Here is a 10,036-nt window from a genome sequence, read left to right on the forward strand (position 1 = left end):
CTTCCAACATACGTCCAACAGAGCTCTCTGAAATGATGGAAACGGTTTGCCCTGCCCCGTCCAGCATGGCTGCTGCCGGCTGCACGTGGCTGAGCCCTTGAAATGCGGCCGTAACAGGGGCGCTTCCAGTTCTGTTTGCTTATTATTGATTTCACCAGTCACCCTGACCCTCGAATCAGTTATGACAACTTTTGAGGCAGGTTTGGAACAACTCAGGCCTGGGAATTGACTCTTTTTTACCTGTAATAGGGTGATGTTTATTTTTTAAATCTTTATTTATTTTTAATTTTTAACAATGTTTATTTATTTTTGAGAGATGGAGCGTGAGCAGGGGAGGGGCAGAGAGAGAGGGAGACACAGAATCCAAAACAGCCTCTAGGCTCTGAGCTGTCAGCACAGAGCCCGACGCGGGGCTCCAACTCACAGATCGTGAAATCATGACCTGAGCCAAAGTTGATGCTTAACCGACTGATCCACCCAGGCGCCCCTAATGTTTGCTTATTTTTGAGAGAGAGAGAGAGAGAGAACAGTGGAGGGGCAGAGAGAAAGGGAGACAGAGGGTCTGAAACGGTCTTGGTGCTGACAGCACAGAGACTGACTTGGGGCTCGAACTCAAGAACCGTGAGATCATGACCTGAGCCAAAAAAAAACCCGACTGAGCCCCCCAGGCGCCCCATGGGGTGAAACCTACGTGCACATCAATCTTCCTGATGGGAGTTTGGCATCTCCTTGGAGAAAAACCCACCCAACCTCAGAGGCTTAGTATGAAAAGAACAGAATATATTTTGATAGTTTGTTCTATCGGTTACATGTTGAAATGGTAGCATTTCAGATAGAGCGGGTTAAATAAAATATACAATTGAAATTATTTTTGCCTGTTTCTTTTGCAGCTTTTTCTTCCTTCCTTTCTTTTTTTTTTTTTTTTTTTTTTAATGTGGCGACTATGGCATTTACCTGGGGTACACGTTATGCATCTAGGGGACAGCGTCGATCTGGAGGGTGGACAGACCACAGATGCACTGATCCCGTGTGGGTGACAGTCCCTTTGAGGTCCCTGTCGATTCTTTTCTCTAGGGGGCTTGGGGCGAGGCCCTGGGAGCAAAGCTCAGATGTACAAGTCCTCCCAGGGCCTCAGTGTGCCCATCTGTAAAGTGGGAGTCCTCACATCGGCCGCCTCACAGGGCTGCTGTGAGGATGGAGGGAGCTAAGCCACGCAAAGCCCTCGACTAGCCTGGCGTACGGCGAAGGCTCAGGAAGGTTGTAATTATTACGCTTCTTCACCCAGACCCCACCCTTCCTGGCACCTGAGTTCCTAGCTCAGGAAGGATCACGGGATTCGCAGAAGGAGGAGGAGAGAAAAACCGCAGAAATCCTGACTCAGCAGAGAGCGCCCGGATCTGGCCCCAGAGAGCACCCTCTGCACCCATTTCGCAGATGCATGGCTCCGAGCGCCCCCCTCTGCCCCGCGGGTCCCAGCCAGCCAGCCACGTGGCAGGATCTTAAATTAGGGTTGACTGCTTTCAAACTCCATGACTCAGACATTCTTGTCCGTGGTAGCAAAGTCCTCGGGGGCCCCGGTCCCAACAGTGCACGCCGGCAGCCGGCCCGTCTCTCTGGGGGGTCTGGTTCAGGCCTCGCCAGCAATGCCCTCCTTGGCTCAGCATTCAATGCCACCAAGGGCCCCCCTGGATGTTTCCATTTCCCAGCCCTGAAAGAGCGCATGGGAATTGAGACACATCAGGCCCTTCACTCTGCAGGCCGGGGTCACTGGAGTTGGGGGGGGGGTGGCTGTGAGCATTCCCAAGGCACCTTCTTTAGTAGTGGTGGCCCGGAGTCCCCTCCCCTCTCTGCCCAAGTCTGGGGCCCAAAATCCACCCAAGCGATGAGGCCTGATGTCTTATTATTTGTTTATTGCTTGGAACCTTTTTATTAGCGGCCCCCTTCTCCTTGGGCGAAGCCGCTCTGGGGACTGGCGGGGCTTGAGCCATAAAACCTCTGAGCGGCTCAGCCCTCCCCCAGGGAAGGAGCGGGCAGGATTATAAAGCCTGGGCTGGGGACCTTGGCCATGAACAGGCAGAGATCAGAAAGGGCCTTGCACGAGGTTCTTCAAGATCAGAGGGAGGGAGGGGTGGAAACCGCAGGTCCAAATGCCTGCTTGGCTTCCCCTGGCCTTGACCCCGTCCAGGAGGGGCTGGGCCTGCTTCTGCGTCCCAGTCCTGCTCATCCCCATTCAGGGCCTGAGAGTCAGGCAGGCTGGGGTACTTGGGTTCGAACCCCGGCTACACCCTGCTGTGTGACCTTGGGCAGTTCACTCAACCACTCTGGGCCTCCTGAGTCTCAACCATAAACGCGACGATAACAGCTAGTCCTTTGTGCCGGTCAGTCTCAGTTGCTGCGGAGGTTACGTGGGTGGACGTGTGTTAGGGACCCAGCGCGGTGAGCACGTGAGCAAGAGGGACCGGGATTCAACGTCCCCTGGCCTAGGTCACTATTGGTGTCACCGCCCGTCACCCGAACGTAACTGTTCGCGTCCTGTCTGCCTCCCGCTTTTGACGTTTTCCTTTCCAAAGTTTTATTTTGCACGCAAGACCCCTGCTTGCCCGTGGGCTACGCACACGGCTACGCGGAGCCGGGCCAGGTGTAGGGCGTGCTTTCTAGCAAACACCGTGACCCAGAACATTCCGAGCGATATTGCCTTCCTGGGGTCTCTGGGCTCCCCCTCGCCCCGCTGCCGTCCTCCCCTAAACCCCCATCCCGATAAATCCTTGCCAGCGGCTCGCTTTTTTTTCTTTTTTTTGTTTAGTTTTTAATGTTTATTTTTGAGAAGGGGGAGGGGCAGAGAGGGAGACACAGAATCCCAAGCAGGCTGCAGGCTCCCAGCTGTCAGCACAGAGCCCCACGCGGGGCTCGAACCCAAGAACCGTGAGATCGTAACCCGAGGGAGGTCAGACGCTTAACGCTTAACTGACTGAGGCTTAACTGACTGAGCCTTAACGCTTAACTGACTGAGCCCCCCAGGCGCCCCAGATGCTGGCCTTTTAAAGGAGACTTTTGTCGTGAGTGCCTGCATCCCAACAGCGATACATCAGCTTTTTTTTGTTGGGGGGCGGGGGGCGGTAAGAAAAATGGAGGAAAGCAGCAGAGGATGTCCTGTGAATTGTTCCTTTCGCTGGACATTAAGAACCACTCATGTGGCCGTTGTGTAGTAAGGGTCCCCATGGGAATTTTCCACTGCCCGCGGGTCCCCTGAGAGCACACCCAGCCCCTGCTCACCTGACTCATCCTTGCCTAATCCTTCCTCCATTCATTCCTTGACATCATTCTCAGAGACCTGCTGTGTCCCAGGGAGCCCAGCTCTGTCCCTACCGCAAAGGGTCGGCAGTTTGATGCGTGGGAGGAGTCTGAAGCTGGAAGTGAGGTCAGGGACCAAGAATCCGCAATTGTGCAAGAAGGAATTTGCCAGACGATGGAGAGAGGTCAAGGCCCAGGGAATAGGAATGTGCAGATACAGGCAAAGGACCCAAAGGACTTGGGTCCGGGCCCCAAGTGCGTATGGAGGCAACCAGGCAGGGCTCAGGCCTCGAGGAAGGGGGGGAGCGTGCAGAGCAGAGCCCCCACAGAAGAAGCAGGGCGGGCGGGGGATCCCACTCCGTTTTAAACCTCGATCTCTATTCCGTATTTCTGCTCCAGAGAAGGATTTCTCTGGGACAAAGAAATCTGTGCCTTAAAAGTTTTAGAACCCATCACCATGGGCGCTAGGGAGCCGCTGAGGGAACTTGAGGGGCGGATGGCTACGGCTGGATTTGGAGATGAGAAAAGACTTGAATCCTCACAGAGGGAATGAGTATGTAAAGGCAGTGGGGCAGGGAAGGGGGAGGTGTGGCCAGGAACCCGAAGGCCTGGGGCAGCTGGCTTAGGCAGGAGGCCCGACCTCAGGGCCCAGAGCNATGGGGGTGACTGGGGACCGACGGGGACCATCCCCGAGACGGCAGCCCAGGAGGAGGGCTGATTCTGGGGAGCCCCCCCCCCACGCCGGGGATGGTGTGTCTGAGCAGCCTGGGAGGGGCCTGGGGCCATGGTAAGGGCCCTTGGGAGAGACAGCCCTCTGGGCCTAGGCCTTCCAGAAGCTCACAGAGAAGAAAGTCCAGGTCCTAAGGGCACCGCCTAGGGGACTAAAGACACTCAGGTCCAGAGATGGCTTACAGGCGACGGTCACTTATCCCCACTTTTCAGATGGGGAAACTGAGGCTCAAGAGGGCCCATGACCGGATCAAGGTCACGCACTGAGCAAGGGCTGGCCATTTGCCAGCCCTCTGGCTGGGGGGGAGCAGAGAGGAGGGAGGCTCCCAGGGGCCTGGGTGGGGGGAGCCCTTCCCAGAGCCAGAACACCAGGAGGGGGGAGAAAGGGACAGGAGAGTGCTGAGCAGAACACGCCGGGCCTTCCTCAAGCGGGGGGGGCAGCCCCGAGCCCTCTCAGCCCAGAGACACAGCCCTCAGGGAGCCTTGTCTACACCACACAGCGATCAGAACTCCACTGCTTGGATCTCTGGGGCCCAGGTGCCCCTGGCTCCTGGCTCCTGGCTCCTGGCTGAGGGCAGGGAGGGGAGGGGAGAGAAGGGAGGGCAGGGACCCAACACGGCAGCCTGGGGTGGCTGGAGGGGCCCACAGGCCAGTGGAGAGACTGGCCTCGCCTGCCAGGGTGGAAGCCATCAGGGGCGGCCGGGGATCCTCTAGGCGGCTCCCTGTGTGGCCTGGGGCTGCTGCCTGCCCTCTCTGAGCCTCTGCTTGCTCATCTGAAGATGGGGCCGCGGGGAGGGGGTCGCCAGGGCTGCCGAGGACAGGGGGAGCCACAGGCTCCGGGGTCAGATTTGCTTCTGGGTGCGCGATCCCAGCCGTGGCACTTTCCCTCCAGCCTCAGTTTCCCCATCCAGAAAGCGGGTACGAAAGAAGTGTCTGACTCATCCCCAGGAATCAAGGAGTCACGCTCAGGAGGTGGGGAGTGCTGTGTCCTAACCTCTCCCTGGAGACCTGAGGAGTGGGGGGGGGGGATCCCCCCCCCCTCCAGGTCCCCCCCCCTCCCCNCTGGCACATCCTAGCTGGTAACTCGGCACAGCCGCGTCCCCCACTCCCTGCACCCCAGGGCCGACGAGCCAGCTGGGTCCAGGCCCGGAGGCAGCAGGAGTCTGGCGGCCACCAGTGCAGAAAGAGGCCCCTGCCTCTTCCCCTAGGCCACCTCCTCCAGGCCGGCAGGGGAGGGCTGCGCCCCCGTCTGGGCCTCACCTGATTTCCAAGTAGTGCTTCTCATGAAGGTCCCACAGGGCCGGGATCCGGGGCTCGGCCGGCCCGTCCATGGCAGGGAGGGGAGGGGGGCGGGGAGGGGGGNCCGGGAGTCCACCAGGTCCCTACCTCCGCGCCCGAGGGGAGGGGCAGCACACAGCCGGTTCTCCCGGGTGCTACCCACGCCTCCGACCGCGGGAGAGGCCGGGAGGGCGTCACCCTGCTCCGAGGGTGGGGAGGGGCGGAGGGTGACGGGCACATCTCAGGAATGTCGCCCGTGGCCCCGGGGCAGGGTCCACGGGGCAACTCCAGGTCCATACCGGAGGCTTCTGGGCTCGTGGTTCTGGGCTCATCTCCCTCGAGCCTCCGCTGGCTCGGGTGACAGAAAGGCCAGTCCCATCTCAGAGAGTTCATTCATTCGTCCCCACCTTTATTCATTCAAGAAATATTTATTGAGCGCCCCGGTCGCCAGGCGCTGTCGCAAGTGCTGGGACACGGTTAGAAGTCACCTGCTCTGTGTGTGGGAGGATGGGAGAGGGCACAGGTGGGCAGAGTCCGGATGCAGCTGGGTCCCCGAGCCAGAGGCTGAGTCCGGGGGAGGTGGGGGGACCTGGAGGGGGGGGGGATCCCCCCCCCCCACTCCTCAGGTCTCCAGGGAGAGGTTAGGACACAGCACTCCCCACCTCCTGAGCGTGACTCCTTGATTCCTGGGGATGAGTCAGACACTTCTTTCGTACCCGCTTTCTGGATGGGGAAACTGAGGCTGGAGGGAAAGTGCCACGGCTGGGATCGCGCACCCAGAAGCAAATCTGACCCCGGAGCCTGTGGCTCCCCCTGTCCTCGGCAGCCCTGGCGACCCCCTCCCCGCGGCCCCATCTTCAGATGAGCAAGCAGAGGCTCAGAGAGGGCAGGCAGCAGCCCCAGGCCACACAGGGAGCCGCCTAGAGGATCCCCGGCCGCCCCTGATGGCTTCCACCCTGGCAGGCGAGGCCAGTCTCTCCACTGGCCTGTGGGCCCCTCCAGCCACCCCAGGCTGCCGTGTTGGGTCCCTGCCCTCCCTTCTCTCCCCTCCCCTCCCTGCCCTCAGCCAGGAGCCAGGAGCCAGGGGCACCTGGGCCCCAGAGATCCAAGCAGTGGAGTTCTGATCGCTGTGTGGTGTAGACAAGGCTCCCTGAGGGCTGTGTCTCTGGGCTGAGAGGGCTCGGGGCTGCCCCCCCCCGCTTGAGGAAGGCCCGGCGTGTTCTGCTCAGCACTCTCCTGTCCCTTTCTCCCCCCTCCTGGTGTTCTGGCTCTGGGAAGGGCTCCCCCCACCCAGGCCCCTGGGAGCCTCCCTCCTCTCTGCTCCCCCCCAGCCAGAGGGCTGGCAAATGGCCAGCCCTTGCTCAGTGCGTGACCTTGATCCGGTCATGGGCCCTCTTGAGCCTCAGTTTCCCCATCTGAAAATGGGGATAAGTGACCGTCGCCTGTAAGCCATCTCTGGACCTGAGTGTCTTTAGTCCCCTAGGCGGTGCCCTTAGGACCTGGACTTTCTTCTCTGTGAGCTTCTGGAAGGCCTAGGCCCAGAGGGCTGTCTCTCCCAAGGGCCCTTACCATGGCCCCAGGCCCCTCCCAGGCTGCTCAGACACACCATCCCCGGCGTGGGGGGGGGGGCTCCCCAGAATCAGCCCTCCTCCTGGGCTGCCGTCTCGGGGATGGTCCCCGTCGGTCCCCAGTCACCNAAAATGTCTGAGCAGGTAAGTCCGGATGGAAAATAAGGACCTTCCTAACCCTCCTTCTACCCATGGAGAGAGCCACCACCAATAGTTTGGGGACGGAGCGCCTGGCTGGCCCCAGCGGAGGCCCTACTGTCCTGTCCCTGACTTATTTTTATTAGTCAACTCTTGATCTCTGGGTTGTGAGTTAGAGCCCCACATTGGGTGCAAAGATTACTTAAATAAAGAAATATTTTTTAAAACTAGCTCAGCAGAATACTCCTAGAAATGTTTTTGTCATTTTTTAAAAGTATGTGCCAGAGAAATTCTGGTTGGATGAATAAACAAAAAATTACCGCCATTTAAAATGCTATTGACTGAGCAGTTACAGTTTTCTTTCTTTTTTTATTTTCCTTTATTTTTTATTTAAAATTTTTTTTAAGGTTTTTATTTTTGAGAGAGAGGGAGACACAGAATCCAAAGCAGGCTCCAGGCTCCGAGCTGTCACCACAGAGCCCGATGCGGGGCTCGAACTCACGAACTGGGAGATCATGACCTGAGCCAATGTCGGACCCTGCGCCGACTGAGCCACCCAGGCACCGGGCAGTTACAGTTTTCTGCATTGCATATTGGGAGGGGTGGGGCAGGTCAGACTCAGGGAACAGACAGAGAAAGGCAGCTCAGAGAGGTGGGGTGAGCTGCCTGGGGCCACACAGCTTTGCCACTCTCACTCTGACTGTGGGCAGAAGACCGACCTGGGGCATTGCGTATCCTCAGTTCATCTGCCCGAAGGCCCATCGCTGAGATGCGGTGGTATGGGGAGCCTCCCCTAACCCCACCCCGGCACAGATGAGTTTGAATCTTGCCTCAGCTGCTTTCAGAATAAGCCTTGATATTCCCATCTGTGAACAGGGCGCCCACTCAGGAGGCGGGGGAAGTCTCCCCGACCAGGGCTGATGGACTTCCCTGACGTCGGCCCCTGTGGGGCTGAGCTAGGACACCTTTCCTGGTCCTCTGGGCTGGGCCACACCGCGTTGCCTTTGTTCTGTCTTCAATGACTATTGGTTCCTGTCTGGAACAAATTTCTTCCCCACCTGGCTCAGAGGAGGTGACATCCTTGTACTAGCCCTCACACGGGAGCCTCCCTAAACCTAGTCACCAGCTCCCCCCACAGCACAGTCAGAACCACAGGAGAAGCCCACCTGTGCCGGCCCCAAGTTCCAGAGGAGAGAGAAAGTCTAGGAGGACCAGAACCCTTAGATCCTTGAAGGGACTGGGGGTGGGGGGTCACCCTGGGAGACAAGGCGATCTGGGAAGAGCCAGGGAGAGTTTAGAAGAGAATGTTGAATGGAGAAGGCGGGCCTGGAGGCTGTGGCTGAGTGGGCAAGAGACCAGCCAAACAAGGTGGCTCAGTGGCATAAGAATGCTTGCACCTCAGGGCCTTTGCGCTTGCCATTCCCCTGTCTGGTGTGCTCTTCCCTAGACAGCTGGATGCTTTGTTCATCACAGTTGGCCCGGCCTCCCCTCCCTGAGTTCTCCCTACAAGGTCTCCAGCCTGTTTTGCTTTTCTTCATAGTCCTCGTCACCTTCTGACGTCCTAAATGTTCCTTTAGGTTCTTGGTCTTGCTGTCTGTCTCCTCATCAGACTGTCAACCCCACGAAGACAGGGCTTGTTCTATGTTGGCCCCATCTTGTGTCCCAGCGGAGGTGTTTGGGAAAGTTGCTGGGACTTAGAGCATCTGTGGCTGCCGTGAGTGAACCATCACAGGGCGAGGAGAGCAAGGACCTGGGTGACGGAGGTGCCTGGAGGAGTTGGTTGAATCTCTTCAGAACATGAGGGTGGGGAGAGGCAAGGCCTGGTCATAGAGGGTGAGGGGCCCAGACACCCGAGGAGGGAGCAAGGAACCAGAAGACAGAGTCACATTTACTCAGGGACAGGAGGGGAGGGATAGTACTGGGAATCACTGACCCGACCAGCATGGATCTGGGGGTCTAGACATCTGAGAGACTTGGAGGTCGGAAGGGAAGAAAAAAGTGGAAAAGCCAATGTCAGCTGGTGCTCCCTGGGAGAAGCAAGGATTATCCATCTATCCCTTGATCCATTCATCTACAAATCCCCCAACCATCCATCCATCATCCCTCCATCCATTCATCTATCCATCCCCCACCCACCCATCCATATCATCTCTCCATCCATTCACCTATAAATCCCCCAACCATTCAACCATCCATCTCCCACCATCCATTCATCTATCCATCCCACAACCATCGCTCTATCCATTCATCTATCCACCCCCCACCTATCCCTCCATATCATCTCTCCATCCATTCGTCTATCGGTCCCCAAACCATGCAACCGTCCATCCCTCCAACTAACATCTGGGGAGGCCTGGTCTGCAGGACTTGACGTTGCATCCACAAACATGAAAAGTAAAGAAACACCACGGCTTGGAGCTGCACTATCCAACCCGGAAGCCATTGTCCGCAAGTGGCTACTGAGCACTAGAAATGTGGCTTGAGTGACTGAGGAAGTGAACTTTTCCAGTTGTATTTAATTTTAATCAACTGAACTTGGAAAACTGAAACAGCATACAAAACTTTCCTCTTAAATGCAACATTCATGCTTTGGTAAGATTACATGTCAATTTCAGCCTTGGACACTGAACATTGGAATTGAGATAAAATATCTCACAAGTAATGCTTATATTGATTACACATTGAAATGATATTTTTGATATATTGGATTAAATAAAATTAATTCCTAAAATGAATCTCATTGATTTCTCTTCACTTTTTATTTTTGTTTTATTTTTTAAATAAATCCTATTTATTTATTTTGAGAGTAAGACAGAGAGAATGAGCGTGGGGAGGGGGGAGGGGCAGAGAGAGAGGGAGAGAGAAAAATCCCAAGCAGGCTCTGCGCTGTCAGTGCAGAGCCCGACGTGGGCCTGGAACTCACGAACGGTGAGATCTTGGCCTGAGCTGAAATCCAAGAGTCAGGTGCTTGACCGACTGAGCCACCCAGGCGCCCCTCTCTTCACTTTTTAGAAGAATGTTGCAACTAGAAG

General features: G+C 56.9%; 1 protein-coding gene across 1 annotated transcript in view; it reads right to left on the reverse strand.

Annotated features, from left to right (window-relative positions):
- The window catches only part of SULT2B1 (sulfotransferase family 2B member 1), a 41,341-nt gene extending 35,974 nt beyond the window's left edge, over nucleotides 1-5,367 (reverse strand). Inside the window, exon 1 of the mRNA XM_077747165.1 lies at nucleotides 5,281-5,367. Within this exon, the coding sequence (XP_077603291.1) occupies nucleotides 5,281-5,351 (71 nt within the window). The 5' untranslated portion in view covers nucleotides 5,352-5,367. The remainder of the gene's footprint in view (nucleotides 1-5,280) is intronic.
- Nucleotides 5,368-10,036: the final 4,669 nt, after the last annotated feature.

Source organism: Crocuta crocuta, unplaced genomic scaffold, assembly GCF_008692635.1.
Source record: "Crocuta crocuta isolate KB4526 unplaced genomic scaffold, BGI_CrCroc_1.0 scaffold334, whole genome shotgun sequence".
In the NCBI taxonomy this organism is placed as follows: Eukaryota; Metazoa; Chordata; class Mammalia; order Carnivora; family Hyaenidae; genus Crocuta; species Crocuta crocuta.